The 25,684-nt window shown below is 33.7% G+C and overlaps 1 protein-coding gene across 1 annotated transcript; it reads left to right on the forward strand.

The window, feature by feature from the left end:
* The first annotated feature begins 541 nt into the window (after positions 1–541).
* Positions 542–16,120, forward strand: LOC100742359 (protein timeless homolog). Its single transcript, XM_033324199.1, has 15 exons — positions 542–672; positions 1,127–1,308; positions 1,425–1,578; positions 1,657–1,837; positions 1,914–2,045; positions 2,106–2,201; positions 2,318–2,481; positions 3,975–4,092; positions 5,621–5,883; positions 6,313–6,445; positions 6,526–6,680; positions 8,015–8,148; positions 8,218–8,368; positions 8,472–8,552; positions 16,015–16,120. The coding sequence occupies exons 2-15, from the start codon at positions 1,215–1,217 to the stop codon at positions 16,118–16,120; spliced, it is 1,962 nt and encodes a 653-aa protein (XP_033180090.1). The 5' UTR covers positions 542–672; positions 1,127–1,214.
* Positions 16,121–25,684: the final 9,564 nt, after the last annotated feature.

A 25,684-nucleotide genomic window follows, 5' to 3' on the forward strand; every position in this document is an offset into this window, starting at 1 on the left:
TTTTATCCATTTATCTAAAATTTTCTTAATTAAAATAAAAATCTAACGATTCGAAATCTAGGTACATACATACATAGAAAGATTTAATCTTTATTTTTATGAAAATACAAGAAGGAGAGGCAAATTATGGATAACCTCTAAATAAATTAATTGAAGAGCAAATATTATCGCAAATGACATAATGTTTCTAGAAAACATTATAAAATTATAGAAATTCATTTATTAAACAAATATATATTTCGTATTAAATTTGAATATATGTAACCGTTACACATTTACCTTTTATGTAGTTTAATTTCTTAAACTATATTATCATTTTTTACTAAATAATTATCTCTTAAATTGATAAATAATTTGTACTTACCGAAGGTGTTCCTTCTTCTGTTACTGCACATAATAAAAAAGTATTTGTACATTTCTATCAAATAAGTTATTATATTGTTGTCAAGAAATCGCAATTATTCATTCTTAGTTCAGTAGGAATCGAAAGCACTCTATCGGCCAATTTCGTAAAAGCATAGGAAACATTTTCCCGCGCATTTCTCATTACCTGTTGCACGTTTGACGTGTCCGTTGTCTGTAATTGTTTTTGTACTTATTAAGTGTAGTGAGTGTTTTAATTGGTAGCGATAAGTAGCAATGATTACGTTAGTCCAGAGTTTCACTACGCACGTGAGTGTTAATAATGACATTGTTAATAACTTATTTTATTCTGTTTTCGTTAACAAACCAAAGTTAACCTCAAATGTCATGCACGCCAGTTATTAGTATCTCGTGCGAATAGACATAAAAAACACAATTATGGTGATTTTAAACTATGGTTAATTATAGTAAATAAGATTAAACTATGGTATTGTTTCACGTATTAATTAAAAAAAACAGCATTGGTTTGCTTATAATATTGATTTACTGAATATGTGATAAAAGTAAAATATGTATAAGATTCATAAATTTAATTAAAGATATCCATAGAAATTAATGTTATTAGTACAAAATTTAAAATACTGATTTATAACATTTACATTTATTACAATTATAGGATTGTAATTATTTGACAATATTTTGGTTATTCCAGTAATAAAGCTATAGTGTCATTTTAATAGTTCTAATATATCGTTTATTGCAGGTGATCTAAAAATTCACTTGAATAATAATGTTTAGAATTCAATAGAAAGGAATATATACATACTTTATAATCCGTTATAAATAAAATCATGTCAGATTACCTATCTACTGAACTTGCAGCTACGTGCGCTGCACTTGGTTATTATGATGGATCCAAGTATCATTTAGACAATTACTGTTTAGGTAAAAGTAGTTGTTACTTTTTTATGTGTATCTTGTATACTAAATATTCATGAGTTAGTCAAAACTGAATTCATCGATACAAAGAAATATTATTAAAGTTATTAATTTCATAATAGATGTTATAAAGGATCTTATCAAATATTTAAGAAGAGACGATGAATCTCATACTGTACGTCAGTTTCTTGGTCAAACAAAAGTACTTCAAACTGATCTTATAAAAATTTTTGTTGACCATTACGATAAACTTGAACTTTGGGATGTATTACTAAGGCAAGTAATAAATTATTCAAAGTATATTTTGTAACTTGCTATATATTATTCCACTCTAATAACATCTGATTTAATTAGGTTAATTATTAATATAACAAGTCCAGTTGTGCTGCTTTTTAATGAACAAATTCCTACTGACATAATGCAACGTACTATATACCTTAAACTAGTTGCATATACACAGTCATATAAAGTAGCTTTAATTGATGGACGTATATGGACAATACTTAGTAATCGTTTAAGTAAAATTCTTAAACTAGTAAGTTTATTAAGTTTGTAGATTTTATATGTATATTTAGAAATAAAGAAACAATACAATCCCTTTGTTCTTATAGGATAATGTAGAAAGGGGGGAAGAAAACGAAATGATCATTGAAAGGATACTTATTTTTATTAGAAATGTTTTGCAAATTCTCCCAGATGAAAATGAAAAACGTGTTGATAATGATGCTACAGTTCATGATGAGGTATGATATTGAATGTAGGATTGTATAAGAATATATTTTTATATACTCTCTGCTCATTAGGTTTTATATGCACTTAATACATCAGGAATTGTTGATTTATTAGTATTTATTGCTAGTAACAGAAGTGAACAACAATATCATTTGCAAGTTGTAGAGGTATGTGCTCGATTATATTAAAATGTGGTTATATTGTTTCAAACGTTTTATTTTTTCTCCGAAATAATTTAACTTTTAATAATTACTCATGTCTTATATACGTTGCATATTATTAGATTATATCGTTAATGCTTCGTGATCAAAGTGCGAGTGAATTAGCGAGGTCCGGCTTGCAACGTAGTCTTAGCGAAAAAGAAAAGGATGAAGAAACACTTTTAGCAGCTCGACTCAAAGAAAAGGAGAAAAAGATAGAAAGAGTGAGAAAATATGCAGAAGCTAGGTAAGTTTAATTAACTCTATTCTCTAATATTATTCTTTATTCTCTCTCTCTCTCTCTCTCTATGTATATATTTTTTTTTTACTTTTTTGTTTGTTTCAATTTTTATGCAATAAAAACAGTTTATTCTTCATTTACGTATTTAGATAGTTTTAAAAAGTATGTTAAAGGATTAGATAAAAGAAAATAATAATATTCATACTCTTCTAGTTAATCTGTCTATAGTTTATTTAATACATCGAAACAATTTTGAAGATATTGCTTGTGAATATTTCGTTTTAGTAAGTGATTATATTTACAACTAAGTTATTGTAAATCAAGCATTTACGAACATAGTATGTTATTTTTTTTATTATTTTAAATATTGAAAACTGATCGTTTCTATATGTAAGGTGTAAATAGTTGGTTTTATTGCAAATTGTATAGACATATTACAATTATTTACACATAAATTTAATTACACATTTTGCTGAATATCCATGGCTCGGACGACAAGTTATTTTAACATACTTATAAGAAAATTGAACACGAATAATATTGTGAATATAACAGGATAAACAGACGATTAATACCACTTAAGGGACATTGTTAAGGAAACATAATTTATTCCTAGTACTACATATGTAATAAACCTGACCCACTTTTTAAAGTAAGACCACGCACCATTTGAATAGATGCTTTTACCCACTTGTTGGGGAGTGCACGTGTTTTATTCTTGTGTCGTGCATTATTCACATCTTTTTGCTATGTTCCCCTATTTTCCGTAGAAAGCTTTTTGCAACTTGAAAAGAAATCAAAGGAGGTAGAGAGATTGATCTTTTCTCTCACACCCTATGAATCGATGGACAATGCTATCACAAGCGACAAAATGGCACCGTCCAAAACAGGATTTTATGTTCAATATTTCAAAGATAAAAGCTTTAAAAAATAGCAAAAGTGAAAAATGTATCATTGATTTAGAACGTATTTAATCGAAATTAGTAAAAATTAGATATCAGAAATTTTATGAAATTTAAATATTTCAGATGGTTATTTGTAATTTTTTAGAAACTTGAATTTTTCTAATATTTGTCAAGTATTCACATATTCACATCTTTCTTTAAATAAACAATAAATAAATTTATTTTCAATATTTCTAGTTCAGTCTCTGATTTTGTTAATGCTTAAATTATGTATCTATTGTAGTTGATATAATGAACCGATTACACAAGAATAATAAAAACAAAAAATCGAAGACTATTTTCTCCCGCAAATAAATGTGCGAGGAAGAAAATGCATCTTCCTCGTTTAGCAAACTACCTGCTAGTGACAGCCGCCTTCCGTACTATTGATTAGATTTTCAGAAGTCATACATAAAATTGATGGGATTTTTTTTTGGGGGGTGGGTTTTTTTTTGAGTAATAGGTTCTTTTTTTATATCAAACAATTTACTTCGTTTTACTTATAATCAGGTATACGTAACAATCTTTTCGTTAATTGTCTAATAATATGTTTAGACATTCACATTTTGGTGGAACTTACGTTGTGCAAAATATGAAAGCCATTGGAGAAAATCAGCTATTATGTCACAAACCATACCAGAAGATCGAGGCATTAAACTTCGGCCAAGATAAGGTAATTACTGCAGTCGTTATTGATATGAAACGATTCTGTTATGGTTTTCATTTCCTTTTTTTGTTTCTGTTTCCAAATAAAGGAAATAAACGTCAAACCAGAAAATGGTCAATTCAATTAATCTTTGGTTTCCAACGGTAGCTCTCATTAATGAATAAGTAGGAATGAAGGCTGGGTGGATTTGAATGAAAATACGGTTGTTAATTAAGGCTATCCTCGCGTAATTAGAACTGGCTCCTTGCTTAATGGTGCTGAAACATTTAAAACTAGGTCAGTGCTCTTTTCGCGGACGTTTCTCCTCCTTTTCTCTTGTCTCTTGTGTCCCGCTCGACTATAAAACGATCCTTTTCCTTCTTACATCGTTATTATCGTTTCCTTCGCAGAACATCCGTATTTGAAGACAAACTTTCCCTAGCTTGTTTTTTCGTAGCTCGTTTCATTATGAATTGTTGTAAATCTACTGGGTCACATGCCTGACGGCTATCTCGAATTGAGGCGATCAGTGACTTCTACCATATCTTTTATGGAATTCCACCAGTTTCCTTCTCTTGATCCCTTCCCTTCTCTGATCCCTTCTAAATTGTTATATAGAAACAATGAAAAGCACAAAGTCTATGTCATCTATTAAACGAAGTTGTATTCTATAGATTATTTCGCTAATCTTTTGTAATAAAGGTTACAAAATGTGATTTTATTATAACTTTAGATTAAAAAGAAGTTTTTCCGTTATAAATATACAACAAAATGTTAAGTTTAGTTTAACAGAGTGGTTAGAAGTTTAATATAACGGGCAATTTATTTTTTGTTTCTATAATATAATTTTGGTTAGGATATAATGGATTTTTACAATGTAACAATCACCAAGACTTTTTAGACGCTTTTTATAATTGGAAAAAGAATGTTCTGAGCAAAAGTTCAGTACTTAATTGATAACAAACTGCAATATAAAAGAATTGTAAATTCTTCCAGTAAAACCTGGGGTACTTCCACTGTTTGAAAATAGTCGTTTCACTTTTTAAGTATCTAGATAACAAATTTTGTTGATTTCTTTTTATATTGTAGCTTGCCGTTGGTTCAGTATCAATTAATTTTTATCTAGAACATTTTTTGTCAACTTATCTAAACGTCTAAAGAATTGCGGTGACAATTTTATTGCGTTGAATACCCTGTTTATCTTTCTTTATTGATGTAATATAAAATATTGGATACAGAGCAATACATTGTTAAATGTAGTGTTTAGTGCAGTATTTTCCAGTATTTAGTATTTAGTATTAGCGCAATAAGATATATTCGTTACATTATCATCAATTTAAAAAGGATTATACTGGCACGATAAAACATATGTGATGAAGTTTGTTTTCAGACAGTCAAATATTTAATACACATGTTTTCAATTCTTTCTTGTCGATCCTGAATAAAACGTATAATATCTATGTAATTAATAATAATGATAAGTATATAGATCTGTGTAACATAATTTTAAATACATAATAATAATAGTGTATATTTTGATTTCAATGCTACATAGAAAAAAGTGTCAAAACCGAAAAACAAACGTCCCATGTGGGATCCAAGGGGTGAACGTACATCTGCATTGAGTGTGAGGCTCATTTTGAAAGAATTTTGTATAGAATTCTTGAATGCTGCTTACAACCCCGTTATGAAATACGCAAAGTCCTGTATAGTCAGCGGAGCTCAAACCAATCAATCTGAAACAACTTGTTACTTATGGGCCTTGCGTTTTTTCATGGAGTTCAACCGCCATTACAAGTTTGAAGTAAAATATGTGAGGTAAGTCGGTGGAATTTCCTTATTTCGTAATAAAAGAAGGTACATTGTCAGAGAATAAACGTTGAAGAAAGGAAACAGAGATAGTTTTCGAACTCGTTTTACGCATCGTCGCTCTCTTTAGATTCTTGTCTTTGAGAAACATTTTCTAGCTATTTTCAGTGCAAGCGCCTTTACGTGCTCTGCTTTAAGCAACATGTATTGTTGGGATTTAAATTTTCCTTCCAACCAGTGCTCGTTGAACACTCATTATCATTCGAAGCATGTAGAAATGTTAGCAATTTGTGATCTCACACGTACATACATACACATGACGTTTTTCTTATTATTTAAAGTTTATTTTTAAGAATTTATCAAAAATTAGAGACTAATGTATCGTTGTATTTTGTTGTATGTTTGTATGTTTGGTTTTTTCTACTAATTTATCAACAGCGAAACAATATCCACGGAAGTATTTCATTTAGTACAAAGACAAATGGATCATTATTACGAGATGATAATTACTGACAAAAAGAGAATTCCCCTTTGGTCTCGTAGATTACATTTAGCATTGAAAGCGTATCAGGTGAGGAACCGAGTATTGATATTTGTTTTCGTTTGATAGATGCATGGAACGAAATATGTTTTTTCTTTTTGTTATTATAGGAACTTCTGTACACTCTAATGGCAATGGATCAAAGTACAGATCGTGGTGTTAGAGAATCCAGCAAGGTTATTAAGAGTAACGTGTTTTATGTTCCGGAATATCGGGAAACGATTCTTGCTCTCCTTCTCTGTTTCGACGAGGTTAAAATGTCTCGGTTCGTATAAAAGATTCTTTGTAACATAACATGAATTTTAATGTTGCTAAATGATAAAAGTATTTCAAACATTGAGATGAAACAGATCTGTATTTAATAAAATTTAATTGATAGATAATGAAATTTTTAACAAACATTTTTGGCACAATCAATATTCAATTAATATAAATTACACACGAGCGAATTCTGCTCTATCATGAAAAATTTATCATCTAATTTGTATATTAATAAACAGTTCCGTTATTGAATGCTCGGAATATGTATTTGTTTTTTCATCACATATTACTGTTATTAAATGATACAATTATGGGAAACATTTATTAAAAGAAGTAATGCTATTATAATAATCTCCAAAATGTAATGTTAAAAGATAATTAAAAGATGAACAAACTTGTTACACAAGTAATAATTCAAAATTTTTTCTTTCATATAAAGATTCAGAAATTGTTAGTTTAAGTCGGAAAGATAAATGTTTAATGCTTTCTCAGGGATTTTAAATATCCTATAGCGAAAATTAATGATGTAATTTACTTGTGAAATATTTAGTTAGTTTTACTATTTCATGCTCTGGGTATCTGTTTATCGGGTAGATAGGAGTGGAAAATGAAAAACTGTTTGCTAAAAGTTTTATCTACTGCAGACAGATTGATTCACTTTCAAATCAATCGGCTCGAACAACGAGGGAGCTATTTCTCGTACTTTCTTGCTTCTTTTCGACTGCACCCCCTCCCATTGCGTCCTCCCCTCGCTCTTGTCTGGTCCTCCTCTTTTCTTTTTCACTTCTTGCTGGAATAAACAACTTCTATCGACCTTCCGGCCGGCGAAATGGGAAAAGACGACGGCCGTTCAACTTTTCGTGAGTTTGACGGGTTTTCCACTACGGAAATGTAAGGTCGGAGCACCATACCGCGATATCGTCGTTACTTTGACGTCTTAGTGACGCTGACGAAAACAAGACTTGACGGGTGCAGCAAACTTCGTTGCTGATGTTACGACTTGCAAACTGTACATACAACAGAACTGTATTAATTTCACGGCGGGTATTGTTTCATTTGAAGCGACGCGACGTTTCGAATGAGAATCTTATTGAACTGTAAATATTCAAGTATAATTGGGAGGCGAATAAATAGGTATAAATTGATACGTAGATATTATTACATTTTAATACTCAATATACCTACGTATATATGTATAATACATAAATAAAACTTCGTAATTTTTTTTTAATGAAATAAATTGTAAAAACTCTATTCTTTTTTTTAATTTTTCACACTTCATTTAATTTTTAATTAGTCCTGTATGTATTAGGTGAAACGTTTTTATGTTTTTTTTAGACAATATTTGATTGATCTCACTACAACAGCACACATCTTCTTAAAAATGTTGAGCAATTATTGTGGAAGAAATAAACGTAGTGTAATAGTCCAGAAAGTGAAACCAACACGACACAAAAGAACAAATAAAAAAAGTAAGAAACGAAATATTATTTCCTCTCAATTTAAATAAGGACATGCTTTCTAATATCAAACGTGAATAGAAGCTGTACAGAAAGAACAACCTCCGGTTCGAAGCTTAGAAGAACGTTGGGACGAAGTTAGTCCCCAGCTATCCATTGTAATGCAAGAAGGAACGATACCGCAAGTTATACCATTTGATGCAACGTTGGATGTACCTATAGATGATCAGAAGTATGTTTATGTTACTTTATTCGATTATAACAATATTGGCAAATTGAAGTTGAATGCAAAGAATACTCTTATTATGTCATGTTGATTGTTTCCTTGGTTTCAGAGTTGATGCAATGAAGAGGGTCCAAAAGCTACTACGGTCGAAGGATCTGGAGCAAGCTATTGGACTTATTCGTGCAGCAAGGTAAGTGCACTATTTGTTTTGAACAGTAATTCTATGAAAATTGTTGCGTATTTTTAAAGATCATCTCATAGAATAATTAGTATTTATTTTATGAACTGATCCTGATATGAATGTGACATGTTAAAATAAGTGTCACTGTTATCGATTAATATTCTTCCTACTGTTGTTTGTTTAAAATAATACTTACTTGAATATGATTATCAGTTCAAATTATTGAAATTATGAATAGAGAACAACATGAATGAAGCATGAATTTAAAAACTAAATTAATATATTAATGATAAATAATAATAATAATCCATTTTGTACTTTAATTTGCATATTTTTACGTATATATTTTTGTATAGGAAAAAATTAGAAAAAATAAAAAATAGTAATTAAAATCTTAACGTTTTATTAGTGACATAAATATCTGTGATTGTAATTATTTAACACGTTGTCTTTAAAATTTGACGCTTAGAAGAAATTTGGTGACTCTTTAATGTAGCATTAACATTTGTGCGATTGTGGTAGTATAGATTTCATTACTTCTGTTATCTTTAGTGAATATATATAGGAGAATTGTAGTACAAAATATGGAGGAATGTTTTTATTAACAAAGAGATCCGATATTATCACGTCCTTCTTGTTGGTATGTGGCATGCCTTGCGAATATACAATCTTTTTGCCACAAAAATCTACGAGCGTGCTAAAAAAGTGATTAAAGTTTGGCCTATTTCACGCCGTCGCGTCAAGGTATTCGATCAATTTCCATGACGCCCTGCCTCTAGGGAGTAACTTCTTGATGTGCGCGCGATATGCATATTAGTGAAAGTAACTTTCTTGTCTTCCATTTGTCAAATAAAATAATCTCAGTATATTTAAACTGTTATTTCATAGCCTGGAGTTAATTGATCTGTCCGAAATTTTATTTATAATGAAATCTTTCTTTCTTATGTGGAAAAGCTTTTGATTGACAATTTACAGTTGACCACCACTCATTTCTTGCAATTACAAATCGATGAATAAACATTAGATTAAGAGATTTTAGTATATTCATCATTGATCATTTATTTAGTATATTCAATCAAATATTGCAGCCTGAACAATAATTTAATATGAAATAATGGTAATGTATTTGTAATACATTGTATTTCAATAAAGTATAATGAGTCAGATTTAATATAATATATTGTACTACAGTGTTTGTAGGAATTAGAGTTAATATTATAAATAGTAGAAGTTAAAGAATTAATATTGATTCCTTTTTTATGGTGTGTTTACATTCATAATTTTAATAGCCCAATTAACTTCAGCGTATGAAGTACCTCTTCAATCGCATTAAAGGGATTAATTTCTTTTCATAAATATAAGGCGGCGTGGTTAGTTCCGTCAACATATCGCGCTAGAAGTTCCTAGTTATTGCACACCATGCAACGATCTTGGATATCGTCGTACCGTGAGATAAACTTTTAATCACCTCTGGAACAACTTAAGCCTTTAAACACCTTTTTAATACATTGACAGTTTGTTGTTTTAAAGACAAAAATCGTGTACGTGTTATCTGGGATACATATTATGCATAATACATATTAAGACATAACAAAATTTGATCTTTCTTTGTAAGAGCTGTGATATGCATCATTTAAGGTACATGTTCATGATATATATAGATATAAATTGTCTTTAATTTAGTCGCTTATTTTAGCCATTGTTTTTTATGAATTTAAGAACTATCTTATACATATGTATTATCATATCTTATAAAATTCATTTGTATTGCGTAAGTTGTCTTTTTGAAAGCAATAATGTTATTAATAGTATTACAAATTTTAGTTATATTTGTGAATAAGCAGAGAACAAATTTATGGGTTAAGATATTAAACAAAATCTGTTGAAAACTAGAGAGTTCGTATACCATTCTATTCTCTATCTCAAGAATTTTCTCCTGAATAATTTTATAATAATTAATAATATCTTGTGAAACACGGTTTGATATCACCCTATATCAATATTATTGAATGTAAACATGTATGTAATTACAATTTACATGGCTGTAATTAATCACATCGATATTTATTCATAATGTACATACTATTGCATAGTAATGAGTTTCCCTATATGTCAATTTTATATTACGTAATTTACTCACAGGAATAGCTTAATTATTATCGATTTTAGACAAATCGCTAGAATGAAAAGTTGATAAAGTTACGGGAAGTATTTAATTGCATTGCTGTCTTTCATGCTTAACCTGCGAATACAAAAAGCGATTTTTTAACCCCATTTGATGTGGATATGAACAATGCTCAGGGCTAAAAATGTCATTTATGCGAAGAGATGAATAAGAGCCACTGAGCTGAAAATAGCATTCAGGTTGATGACAGGTCACACGCGGCGAAATTTCTTCGCATTTGACTCACAGCATCTCTGTGGTCGACCAATCATTGATTTATATGCCGTAAGCCAGAGGCGAGAGTTTCCCAATGTATTCAACAAAATGGTTTTCGGTTTTCTTGCTAATCTCTACCTTTTTCGTGGTTGAGTATAAAATATACGTTACAGCTACGAGTTGAGTGGTTCGGAATATCTGTAATGTTGTATAGACACATAGGTGGTTTGCTAAAGCTTTATTTTGCCAAAGTTGCGACATGCTAAATGTACTGTGTGTGGGAATTAATAATTAACTTAAACGATCCTAGTTCCCTTAGTGATAATTATTTCTTACGCTTTAAACTTGCCACTTGTAAGTATTCAGACATTTCAGTTATGCATTCCTTTATTTTCGTTCAACTGACTAAATGAATTCTTTGTTGAATGGAGGAAGAAGATATGCCATATTAACTTCATGCAACATGTCGGTAGTACTTTTTAAGAACAAGATATCGAATATGCAAGGAATCGAATGTATTCAGTACTGAAAGCTCGTGTTAGTGACTGTCGCTCATTTAATCGAAGTGTTTATATTAAATTATTCAGAGAGGTCTGTTTCATGGAAACATTTGATTTTTTCAGCGTTCGTTTTCTTTAGAAGCCTGGGCCAATTAATTGGCTAGCTGGCAAGTGTTTACTCTTCCACTGATATTTACATTGCATTAAATCTGAAAGGGATGGTCCGTTCTTGAAATATGTCAATGCATGTTGGTTCATCTCAATGAGTCCTAAGCGGTACTGAACCCTGTCCCTTTGAAGTGTTCTGCCTCTAAATATACTCACGAGTCTTTTCCCTTCGTTAAGTTGTTTCTCCATTCCGTTCCATCGATCCTTCTGGCTGGTAGCCTTAATCGCCGCTTCGATGGTTTCGCGGGAGCAGTATACTTTGGAGATGAACTCGTTGACGCGAAAATGAGTTCTTTGCATTCACTTCGCCTTCAAAGAGTTTCATTTTTATAACAGTGCGTCAGTTATATCTATTCTTACAATTAATTGCTAGATTAATACCTCTTTTGTCGATGAACTCGTTGACGCGGAAACGAGTTCTTTGTATTCACGTTGCATACAAAGGGTTTCTTTTTTATAACAGTACGCCGGTTATAAGTCTATTTTTACAATTAGTTACTAGATTAATAACATTTTTGTCGAATACGATATTCATCTATCCTGTGTGTATTGCATTTCATGGCAAGTTACCCGCTAATTAACTTTGTAATATATATTTAGCTAAAAGGATTTTCAATTACGCAGTTCTTTCTGATCTTAAAATTACTTCAAGACACGTTGAAGAAGTATCTTAATTTCAGTGAATGAGATTTCGTGCAAGTTAAAGAGCTTTCGTTGCAGTTAACACACGTCTCAAAGGCACTAGAGTAAAATTGCCGAAACAAAAAACTGCTTCATCGTGAGCGGTCTTTCTCGTAAAGCTAGGGAGTTATAGCCCTTCCTACAGATTTTTCTTTAGGCGGTATCATCACCGCAGTACTTTTACGTAGTACTTTAGGAGATTGTTCGTAATATTCCATCGTCCATTTTATGGGGTAAGCTTTGCCATAGCCGGTACACAATGGAAGCTTCTGGTTCATGCCGACCTTGTGCATACAACGGGATAAAAGGAAGCAGCAGACTGTTGACTATGTAGCATATAGAGGTAGGCTCGGAATAAGAGATATTAATAACACATTTCTGATAATCTGGTGGTATTACGGTAAACAGTATAATGCTTTGAATTTCCTTTTATTCGTATATCTACGTAGCGCAGGTACAGCTTGCCCTTGAGAAGCATGGAGAGTTTCCAGTGATCGCGTTCCGTTTGCCTAGCAAATACTCTCGTCGTTTAGATACTGACTCAAATCCTCTAATTTTCTACTTACACCATCTGCATCGGTGCCACCGGCAAAGTGTGCTGACTTTGGTTCAGGCTTGGATAACTCAAAGTCGCAGGATAATTAAGGAGAAGAAGCGTAGCTTTTAGCCCTTTTCGTGTTAAACGAGGAGGAGTAAGGCGAATAATCAACGGTCTTATTTGCGTCTTAAAAGTTTCTTTGGTTTGAAGGATAGATTCTACCGCTGTAATTAGAAGCAAATGAAAATTGCCAAATTAGATACATGGATGAAATTACAATGTTCACCTAATTTGCATTGCATTTTTCAAATTAAAACATTGCCGAATCATTACTTTGAGAATTTTGTTACGATTTTATTTGATTAAAAATGTAATATAATGGTCGTAGAATATACTTTTTATTGATAATCGTCTAGATTTATAGGATGATACTATCTGTAGTATTTTTGGATCGATTCTTTGTTATATACATCTTTCTTATTGTTCTAAATTAGGGATTTAACAATTTGTAATTATGTTACGAGCGATTCGAGCCTTGAATAACTTAATTTCAAGCATTTTTCGATTTCGAATTGAACAAAGCCAATTTACCTCCGATAAGTTGTGCTATTCTGACCTCGAACTAAGAGATGAACCTGGTCTTGAATGTTCGAGTGTCAAGGGCGAAAATTGACGCGTTGAAATTATTCGTTCCGTGTCTGGTAAAGGAGGTAGTTCGGACGATGGGATTGGGAGGTTGGTTGAGGCGCGTCTGAGAGATTCCATTGTCGCGGGACTTCAAATCGGGGGATAATGGGGATTGTATGGTACTGGATTTCTATTCAGACAGCCAGCAGCAGCGACCCCATACGAGCCACTTCTTCTGCCCTGGGGACAGCACGTAACCTCCCTTCTCTCCTCGACTCCCTCCTTCTGCATCTTCACCCTTTTCCTACCCGCTTATTGGATTCTCCCTCCAAGTCAGGGATTTTGCACTCTCGAAAGTAGCCAGACTTTCCTGACCTGCGGCTTGACATGCTCCATAAACGGATTAGGTTTTGTTGTAGGGAAAATGAGATGTGTTTTGCAATACGTTTTTGACAATGCGTACATGACAGTGTTCATAGATGTTAATGCTTGTACATTGTGTTTCTTTATTAGTCCTTGTATTATGTAGAAGAAGTGGAGATATTGACGAAGGCAATTTTAAGTAGCCAATGCTATTTTTTAATATAGTTGCCGAAAAAGATAATTCTTTTATGGAAAGGAAAATTCTTTTATGTAGGTTTGTGTAACTAAATAGATAATTTAATATTAATAATTATGCGATTGTTTTTCGGTAAAATAAATGGCACGGAATGATTAAGACCACTAATACTAACTGTATAAGAATTATCTTCTTTATATTGTATCGTACAATCTATACTGTAACAAGCAACTCGAATAAGGAGAGTGCAAGCCCCGGAGAATGCTGATTTGGCTAAGCTCGCATAATGACAGTACCATTCATTGGTATTATTATGGTAACATGATAAGCTGGAATTCTGAAACAGGGTAGCTATATTTATCGAGCAAATAGTGTGCCACTATGCACGTCTACTTCTAACGTCGACTTCGTTGTCCAATCACGTTTCGTCGTCTCTAGCGTTCTCTTTGATGATACTCTCCTTTCAGAATATTTCTACGTGCAGCAGTTTTTTAATGAAAATTCAAGGCAGGCGAAGACTTCCTGAAAAGCCAGCCACCATCTAGCACAGGGTTAGGAATCTTCCGCCATTAACTACACCCTTTTTCATGAGTGTTCCGTCAAGGTGAAGGCGTGATTTTAGCTTTGTCCTCTGGTCACGTACAAGGACTTTCCCCTTTCCTTGATGCTTTTGGATTCTCACAGGGAATAGAACTTTCGTAAAACGGACAGGTTCTCTCTCTCGCTCTCTCTGTTCCTGACTCTTATGTTTTATGAAGGACGATCTTCATGCGGAGCAATTAGTATTTCCTCCATCCTGTTTACTGAAGGCAGTATGTAGCTTTGTTTCGTGTAGCTCATCTTCAAATTAAGCTTGCCAGTCCGTTTTATTACTCATATTTAACAAGCCTGCTTTTGAAATGTCAATTCCTATCTCTTGCTTCCTTTCCTTCTTAGTGGATCTACAAGTAACGAAAGAAAATTTTGAACATCGTTTTCTATTGAGATTTGCATTGAACGAAAACATCTATGAGATAGTGTTTTTTTTCTAAGATAAGCTTGGAGAATAAATTCAATGAAATTTGAGTGGATCGCGAAGCAGCTGTGCCATCGTCTCCCTGAGAATCTTTCTTCGTACGGTTTTTTATTCATTTTCCACGCTCGGGGCTGACTTCACCACCTTCTACCTCTGGATATTTTAGAACACAGGCACTTCGTGGACGTTATGCATGTATGTACACCGACGACGACGATGGCCGAAGGTAGATGGAAGAATAGAGGGTTGGGCGTGAACACTTGACGTAAGCAGCCGGATGTTGGCGTAGATCGCGGTGAGGTTCTCGTACTCGAGGGAGCCTTCTACGAGACCCATTGAGATTGCCACTCGGACCTCTTCTCCTATCTCTCCCTTACCCTTTTGCTACTTTTCATCGTCTCGTCTTCCGTGTCTTTGCTACGTATGCTACTCAAGATAATGAAACACGTCATTAAGTGTCTTGCTTTGTTTAATCACGCTAATCTCATTCCGCAATATACGTGTTACTTCTTTTGCCACGTTCGCATAAATGTTAGAAGACCGTGTCGGGGAAGTTTTGCAGCCATGGAATATTTTTAATTTCCCATATTTACAATTTCCCCGGATAATTCTTGGAGTGTATTTTAGTTTAAAATTCAGAAGAAAGTTACATCTCGTTAGTAAAGGTTGTGTTCATGATTTGAGTTGAAATTGTATATTCTTCCATGCATTGATTTAACAATATATCTGTTTCTTTTTGTAGTAGAAAATTAACTAAATTTTCTATGAAATATATTTTCTTTGTGTGTTGTACGTATAATACAGTACGGTTCTACTTAAAAGATAGTTGCAATGTTTTATAATGCTTGAAGGTCTCGCGAACCTTTAAAGCATTTGAGTATACGCATAAGCAATATGATATTTAATAAGATAAAATTATATGATAATAGAATTATCGATTCCAAACTTCTTGTTGTAATAATAAGGTAGGAATCTTGGCTGAATGTAGAAAATCATTTCGCAGGGAAGTCTGGCCCGAGAACGACAGTTTCGGAAGTGCTAATATTACGTCGGGGGAGGAGTTTCTAGCGCTACGGGAAATCTTCTTCGCAGACTTGGGCGGTGAGTAACATTTTTGCATCTGGTGTGAAGTGTTTTTGTTTGGTTTTATGTAACCATATAATATATTTGAATATATTTGAATCTATCGATTGTTTAATAATTAAAAAATAACGAAAACTCAATAATCGTAAAATTGTCAATTTTATATCACTAACATGAACATTTTAGATTTTTTTTAAATATCACAGTAATTATTCTAAATATACATACTTGCATATACATACTTAATATACATACTTAGAAACAAAATTTGTTATCATCGCGGCACGCATTTGAAAATATTTTTTAACCTTGAAACGGAGGTGAAAGCATCGTTAGTCGTAATCTCTCTTTTCCGTTTGTAGATTTTCAACAATTTTTAGCACATAGCATGATACAAATTCTTAATATACATGAGAATTTCGATCGTAGTAAATTGGTCCTCGAAAAGAAAACTTAATTCCTGGCTATCACCGTATCGCCTCGAATATCGTTTAAATTAAATTCTGCAAAATATCGCGCTAATGAGATTCTAGGAAATGAGACGACATACATATATTTGCAATCTCCAGTAGGGAGCTTGAGATAAAGTTAAAACTTCGTACTTTGAAAGCAGTGGCCGTTACTTTTTGCGCGACCCTCTACTCATCTTCCCATGGGGATTGCTTGTATAACTTGAATTTATCGAGAAAATTATATTCTCTGTATACATAGACCCGCGAGAAACTTGTGGGTGCTACTTTTGGTGGCGTATGATTATAAGGTGAAAAGTCTCTTATTACATTCGAATGTGAAAGTAATAAGTTGGCCAATTTAAATTCGTGGAGATTTCGTAACTAACCGTATTTATTGAACTAAAATCTGATTCCTTTTATGAAATTTCTTTGCGGTCTAATGTCACGATGTTATCGTTGGTGTCAACGTTCAAAATGTCGTTTTATTTCATTTGCACGTTACGTGCATTCTTGCGTGTATTCACACGATGCTTTATGATAAGTAGATACGAGCGATTAACGCAAATCCTCCGAGTACGAAAATTCTCCGTAATCGAGCATGCACTGCCGTATATTTATTTACTCAAGCGTTTGAAATTTTAACGTAATCGCCCGGAGCTTGTAATAAAATAGTTCTACAAACGATGGATTCAAATATTCATTCTCACCTTTCCTTTTTCCCTCTTTCGCTTAAATTTCCGTAAGAATAAATTAACGAGCTGCTGGATACTCGTGCTAAGAAGATATTAACAGAGGAAAAACTTATAAACACGTAATTTTACTCAAGGGGAACACCTGCGGGACCGGTTGTAATAACTGGCACGTACATCATGACACAAATTTAATTAAATACACCCTCGGTATTCATTTCACGCTTCTAATTTATGTATGAATAACTATGTTGTGTAACCACCGAGATTTCATGACGTTCCATCTTCCGAAATGTATTTATCTATGTTTATTAACGGAGCAACAATGGCCATACCGCTCTGAACGTTTCAATGGGATGTTATGCCTTTTCATTTCGATTCTCCCCTTTGCGTCTTTTGTGACGTGTTGGCCGCCTTTCTTAATGAAAATAAATTGAAATACATCATCACGAAAGAATATTTTAATTAGATGTACGAGTATAATGATTCGCGAAATACGGAATTGTCAAATTTTCAAACATAAAATCAGATAGCTATTGCTACGAGATACATTAAAAAATTATGAGAACTTTGAGAACGATGATCGTAAAGTAGATGCTATGTTATATCTTGGGTTAATTTGACGTAGAAATTTTTACTTACAATACGAATGAACTAAAATTGATTACGCTTTGCGCTTATTCCTTATTTTTGGTATTATGAGCGTAATGCATATTGCTTAGTTAAATTGATTGACATTGATCGTGTAGTCTGTTGCATATGCTTTCCTCGTTAGCGTACTCAGTGTTTTCGGTGTCTACATGACGTACAAATGCACGTGGATTTAGTAGAAAGTAGATGTTATACAATTATAGGACTTTATTTTAAGGAATATGTGAACAATTTCTTCGACATAAATGAACAAAATTAAAATATCAACATTTGTCGCATTATTAATCGAACTTTTATGATTTCATGAATATTACGCAATATTTGATGTATATTTTACCGTATACACGCGTTTGTATGTAGATATTTCGTGCAATTAATTCAAAGTTACAATTCTCATTCTATTTTTTTTTTAATTCGCGTTTTCACCGCATTAATTGCGATGTTTTTTACATCGTTTAAGTATATATAGCAGGAATATTTTAGAAGGGTCAAGTTATTGCTAGGTGTTATCTCGATCTGCATATATATATCAGAGGAACTGACTGGTCTTGACACAGACTAAAAAATAGAAAAATGAATCGAGTGCACGGAACAGGAAGAGAAATAGCAACAGGGCACGTTCAACTTGCTATTATATATTTGAATCACAAGGTGTGTTTCATGCAATAGAGCGAAACGAAATCAGCTGATTCTGCGCCGAGTTCGCATGATTCGATCGTTGCTGTTCCTCGTTTCGCCTATGCTCTTGTACTTTATGCACACCGGTACTTGTATTTTGCGACTTGGCCGTGTCCTGATGCGTTTGCATCTGCCGCGCATAATGGAGCGTCTGTTCCGCGTTGATAAAATGTACTGCAAAAATCGGAGTATATTTCACGAGATAGACCTGTCTCCTTTTTTGTTTTTACACCAAGATAAACGTTCCGCTTACGGCGAGAAAAATTAGTCGTCAGGGAAATCTGAATTTAGTCGGGAACTAGTATAACTGCGGGCAGTGTACAATTTTTTCTCTTGATCATGCTACATTTTACAATTTTATTATGGATATATAAACAGAAAGGGATTGATATCCTGCGAGTAAAGTTCGAGCAATCGGTTCGAACGAAATCTTTTCTCAATACTGATACTTAGCTCTATTTATTAAGAGAAAAGGGAAATTTTAGAAGCAAGTATACCTATATATTCGACGAATTTGCTCGGCAAGTTTCTAAAACGACGGCCATTTGGCGTACAATCTCTCTGATAAATGTATTTTTCTTTTTATAAATAATCGGTGATCGATAGAGCCGGATATCTTGGAACCAGTCGAAAGGGTTTTATTTATACATGTCCTTTACGTTGCCTTGGAATGGTCTTCGCGTAACATTTACCAAATATACGTTTCGCTGAATACTACTTTCGTGTGAAGTATTGCAGTACAGGCAAGGAAGATGCGACATTCTGCAGTGCAATTTTTCTCTCGCCCTCGCGCGATTCTAACTTGTTGGACTGAATACTTGATGGATGTATCAGAATAAGGAAACTATAAGTTTCCCACTGGAGGTCGAAGGTTTGATGAATGAAAACCGAATTGAAAGTCTCGTCTGTACCTTAGAGTAGAGCTAGCAACGATAGAATTTACATGGTACCCTAGGAACGAACCCTACCATATGTCCGCCGTTCATCTTGTTTTCATTCTTGCCAGGTTTTACGCTCCATAACTTAGTGTCTTCCAGCAAGGTATCTTCTGACCTTTTTATACGTTTTGTTTTATACACCACTGGCTCGAAGCGCGTGTAATGTTTCACTGCTTGGCTCGGGTTCTCTTAGACATGCAAACTGTACAAGAGGGTGGCAATCTCTCGCCGATGTAGTAGAATAAGCTTGTTTACCTGTTTCCTCGTCCGTCAGATTTCTATCCCTCCGAAATCACCTTTGTGACAGCTTTTTCGGGAAGGGCTTCTACGTGCATCGAATGGCGATCTGATCACGTTAGGAATTGTGTTTCGATGATGATAGAGTGCAAACGAGGCCAGGAAAGTTTTGCATTCACCCAAGTGTTCGTATATTCAAATTTTATTTCACATATTCTGAATTGCACACCCTCTCCTCAGTTTATGCATTCACTATGCAACGTTATTTAATAGAGTTGGGAAAAAAGATTTCCAATGGCAATGCCAATATTTTTCTTACCCTCGTTATAATAGCTTCGTGTACGTATCTTAGTTGTATATACACCTTGTTATTAATTATTAAACAATTTAGTGACAAATTAAAATGTGCAAAGAAGTATTTGGTTGGCAATGTTGTTGTTTCATGAAACTCAAATGTTTACTAGCTATCTCTTAGTCGTAGATTATTTATGATATTTGCCGAGTTCTATGCCATTAATCATGTACAATATATGTATATGCATAAATACAGTTGGTCACAGAATTCAAAGCGCCAAGTTAAAAAAAAGAAAAATGCATTTTATTATAGAATTACGTACATTTATATGACAATATAAAATAATTGAATTTATTCGGTACATTAAAGTATTTCCGAAAGAAATGACAAAGATCTAATGTGCTTAACTGACAAAGGTCTTGAAAGGAAATTACATCAGAATTTACGAAACTTTTGTCTGTATTAATGTCTAGAATGTATTATGTAATATTACGTTGTATCTGCCTTTTTATAAGATTTCATTTTACATCCCTTTATCTCTCCTTTCATGTGTAACAAGTCGTGTTATTTGTAGAACTAATATCTTTGTTACGATATTTCACTTTTAAGAGATGTATGTAAATTTCACTGTCTGACAATATACGTTTCGCGACAATAATTTTTCAATCTGTCAAAGTCATCACGGATCTTGAATGAGATAATAGAAGCATAATTGAAATTACGAATTACGAACGTAAATAAACTAGTGGAATATTGATTATTATTTCATTTGATAAATTACATCATATTTAATTTGTCAATTCCAAACGAAGTTTAAATTAAAAGATGAACGTATGTTTGACGTACCATACATCTTGGTCCATTTTATTCTGTAAAAACAAAATTTATGCTAGGAAATCGAAAATTGGGAATACGTACGCATCGTTTCGCTTCGTAAAATTATTTTTTGATTCGACCAATCTGTTAACGGTTTTCAACGTACACTAGTCTGGGAATCATAACTTGGAAGAGTATCTCTGATTGCATCAAAAGTATGGTCCACCTAAGAAACGAGATCAGTATGGTACGTTAGTGAGGTGGAAAAGTGGTTTCGAGAGACTTACCTGGAGAGGTTTATTGAAAAACTTGTTCCCTGCATCGAAGAAATATAAAATCGTAAAAGGTCTCCCCGAATTGCGTGGAAAATAGGGGTGACTAAACTACTGTACTTCCAATATTCCGGTTTCTTCATTCAACGTTCGTAGACGCATGACAGAAATATTATTTACCCAAGGACCAGGTGAAAAATGTCGTACAATTTTTCATGTAATTGTTCGCGTCGCTTTTTATCCTCCTGTCGAATGTTATTTATTACCAAAGTTCTCTCCGATGTATTTATAATCCTGTTATTTATGAGGACGGCTCGGTATCGTTAATTTAATTTCTTTTTTCACTTTGGAAATCAGTATCGACGAACTGTCACATTTTCGATAAAATATGAGCTATCATCCACACCCGTTACAGCCTGTCGTTGAACGATGTTGGGCAGAATAACCAGTCGATCGCTCTTTAGCACCTTCATGCAAATATATCTCGAAAGAAATTTTATTATCTCTAACCTGGCAAGTGGCGTGTGTCTGTTTGCCCGTTCTGCTGCACATTGCTCAAGAAACAATGACCGGTTCGAACCGGTCGCTTTGAAACGCTCGAGGTGTACTACAGGCGGAAATTTACACTCTCGCTCAGTTGGTTGATCACCACCATATGTCTACATGTCTGTATCACCCTGACGTTGCGTTGCTCCTACATGCTAGAGGACGAACCGTACACCAATTTACCTAGAATCGGTGTGGATTGTTCGCCTTCCACTGGTCAAATTGCGATTCGCTGCATTACTCCATGTGATTATGGGACAAACCAATCTGCAATTCGCTATTAAATTCACCGACTCTGGCTTAAATTTACAATAGCGGCAATCGTATGCCTGCGAGCTGTTTCACGTTCTACTGGCATAGTTTTAGATGATTCTTTGGAATAATGTTTTACAATATTAACGCAGAAATTGAAGTTATATAAAGATTTGACCATGAATCGGGATTGTTATTGTATAAAATAACTTTAAAGTTAAACTGCTGCAATTGAATATTTTAATAATTCATTATATTAAGTATCTTATCGAGAGTTATGAAAGTATCGAGTTTTTTTATATCAAATGTCTATGTGTTCTTAGGTTTCATAACCTATTTCACTTGTCACTTTAATGTATCGAAGTGTGACCGATGAGTATTAATTTCACGTGCATTGTTTACAAATCATATATTTGAATCGATTGTTCAATGAGTGGCGATTGCCACTGTTCGACGATATGAGGTTATATCAGCTTTAACTGGAATAATGACACTAGATGAAGTATAACTTTTGTTTTGTGAAGAAAAGATAACGCGTTTAAAGCTTTCCACTCGACATTTATCGGTGTTCAGGTGTCAGCCAGACAATCGTGATGTTAATGTTTCTTTTTCAGGCAATTTCTCTCCTGTGGATGGCACAATAACTCTTTCAGTAACGATCTATAACCATTAACACGTTGAGAAACACTTCAGCGGTTCTCTGCTGTCTGTTTTCACTTTCTCCCTTTTTAAAGCTTCTTTTCTCACGTTTTTACACATGTAAATTCTTCTTACGGGAACGGAGGACGTATACCGGAACAGTATCGCAATATTTGCTCCATAGCAATGACGATTTCTCTCGTTTCCTTTTTCTTTCGCTCTCGTTTTAAGCTCGTTTGGGGGCAAATCGGCCACTTAAAAAACGGGACACAGAGAGTAGGGGGAACATTCAACGCTTCAGTACACACTCGTCGCTATCTGAACCTGTTATAAGCTATACAAATGGTATGCAAGAGGGGCACCGAGAGTGCTTCACCCTTACGTAAGCTGCAATGCGACGATTCTCCCCGCAGCTAGTTAATGAAGTTATGATTGAAGGTTAAATTCCATGAAATTGCCTCGGTTAATGGCTATGCGCCTCGCTATGAATGCAAATCAATGTTAAAAATTCGGCGTGGCCACGCTGAGAGGTTTACTCCGAAATAACGATTTTTTTAACGTACCTTTGGGAACGGTTGCGCCAATTAACCCACGGGAGATGTTCAGTTATATTTACGAAGGTGCCTCCAGGTAATTAACAACGCTGCGCGAAATGATTTAGGGAACTTTCGTACCCCAACGAAAATAAATGGGACAGAATTGTAAATTATCTTTTTCCATAATTTATATGACAATCGTTTACCGCGCTACATGGAAACCGGTTTTTGTTCTTACGGGTTATTTTCCTCCATATTTGGTTCGTAATGAAACGTTCTATATTTTTACACAGTTTTTCCTTTGTTGTGAAACTAAACGTTTCGTTGCTTCGTATTAATATGCGAAATTGACCGTTATTTTCATGAAAAGTATGCAGTGCATTACCTGATTTTATCATAATATTTTGTAATATTTTAAAATTTTATAAAAACGTTCCCTATAAAATTGCACAGTTTTGTAAGTACATAAGTTACGATACATTCGTTTTGTTGAAATGGCTCGAAGGAGATCTTTTTATTCTTTTTTAATATTTCACTTGTTCATCAGTCTGACTTTGTTCAATTGGCACAAGACTCGCAGCGATATCTACATAAGGGAATGAAGCGGACTCAAGAGACATTTAACAAAAAATTATTTTGCAGCTCCCTTTAACTTAAAAAGAGAATTTTATTTATATGATTTTTAACGATTATGAGCGACGTTTCTCATTGTACGTCATATTGAATTTACCTTCAAGATGACTTTTCCATTTAGTATCATTTTATATTTATAATAAAAAGATAAAGGAAGTGTCTTTTTTATTGCATCGTATCAAGTCTTTCTAATACAATAAAAGTGTCGTAACCATACGTTGAACTTCTACTCTGCGTTAATATCCCAACCGAAACTGTACAATTTTCGTAGAAAACATTTCCATGAAATCTTAATTATGACAGAAATATTTCAGATGATAAAATACTCTGTAAATTTTACTATGCACATGGCGTGTCAAATGAACGACCATGTTCCAGAAGGGAATGCAGCAAGCATAATTTTAGCATAAATCAACGAATCATGCGCTGGTTAGCGAAATATTAGCAACAAATATCTGAGCGGAAACGTGGCACGGATTAAGTTTATTTCAGCATTAAAATATGTTTCATAAGTACGATGTAATTGCGCAGTCAGAGTTGTAAAGTGAGGTGGGGAGGGAGAATTGGTGGAAAGAGAAACGAGAAAAGAGAGACCGAAGTCGTTCGTGTAAATAACAGAAATCTTCCCCAGGTCCAAGGTCAAGTGCTTTCTATAGTACTTCAACCCTGGCGTTCCTGTTTTTCCTCCGTTTTGCACTTTTCTTATTCCTTTCTGATGTGCGGCGAATGGAAATACGGTGGATACCTTTACGCTTTTCAGATGGTCGCGCGCTGGCTAAAATAATAATGTATTTGCAAGTTGCGTAGAAATTGAATAACATTCGTGTTTGAATAATACAGATATGTAAATGGAAGTTGGACCAGCGTAGGTACGTGGTGGCAAAAACATAAACGGCATCATTTATATTGTATCCGAGCCATCGTATTCTCCCGTTTCCATCGACAGCCCCTTCGAGCTAACTTCTAGTTTTCTTTGTTTCTTGTTTCTTTCTCTAATTTCGCCTTTATATGCCTTCTCTTTCATTCATATCTTTCCTACGCTATGGTTACAGTAGGTGAGTGTTCTGACAAACTGTAATTCCAAGGGATACGTCGTAATAGTCGAATCAAGTATGGATTCTTATCGGTGCAGCATCCCCTGACTTATGTCCTCTGGATTTATACGTGCATCCAGATGACGAGATAAACTTGAAAAATTATTAGGAAATTATTAAAATCTTTATAATCTTATACATGTTTTATAAAATTCATATATTCTATGCTACATTAAAAAATAAATAAAATCATTTTTGGATTTAAAATCGAATCTGTGTAGCAGTGCATGTAGTAAATAGCAAAAAGTATATGGAAGTAGTTTATCTTTTAATAGGTAGTTTAAATTTATATAATCTTCTGATTTTATATAAAAAAAAAAAAAAAATAGTATGTGATATTTCTAATCACATAATTCGTATATTTTGGTCACATTCAAATATTGTGACTAGAAATCAATTAAAATATCCGAATACTTATAAACACTAGTGGAAGTCCGAGGGATGACTACATTGCACAGTTTGTCAGAACACGCATCCGCTGTAATCGAATTTCTAGTTGAACTTCATAGTTTGCTTGTTTGTCTCGCCTCTATTTCCAAGCCGTTGGCAATCGTAACCTCTACCAGCACCTTTTTCACATTTGGTTCTTTCATCAAGTAGCTTTGTTTATGTGTTCCTTGATCCGAGCTGATTCTTTCGTTTCCGTTTCTCCCTTTCGAACAAGACGTCCTTTCTTCAGGCTCATTCTGTGTGCTCTTTCGCTTTCAGTTCTTGTTTCCTTAATGAGAACAAAAAGAAACGCGACGGTTCCTTTCTATCCCTTCCTACTATATTCTTGTTTCCGGCTCCGTTTTTACTCCCTTGTGCTGCTCTTGTGGCTTTCTTTTTTCTTATTTCGTATTCTACGTTCTCCTTTATCGGC

The sequence above is a fragment of the Bombus impatiens genome, unplaced genomic scaffold, assembly GCF_000188095.3.
Source record: "Bombus impatiens unplaced genomic scaffold, BIMP_2.2 scf_1666, whole genome shotgun sequence".
Taxonomy (NCBI): domain Eukaryota; kingdom Metazoa; phylum Arthropoda; class Insecta; order Hymenoptera; family Apidae; genus Bombus; species Bombus impatiens.

What these genes read in the sequence shown, in the direction of transcription:
- LOC100742359 (XM_033324199.1), top strand. Translation starts at nt 1,215, where the DNA reads ATGTCAGATTACCTATCTACTGAACTTGCAGCTACGTGCGCTGCACTT. An exon ending in TTTAGACAATTACTGTTTAG is followed by an intron (nt 1,309 to 1,424) that starts GTAAAAGTAGTT and finishes ATTTCATAATAG; the next exon opens with ATGTTATAAAGGATCTTATC. An exon ending in AGAAAATATGCAGAAGCTAG is followed by an intron (nt 2,482 to 3,974) that starts GTAAGTTTAATT and finishes TAATATGTTTAG; the next exon opens with ACATTCACATTTTGGTGGAA.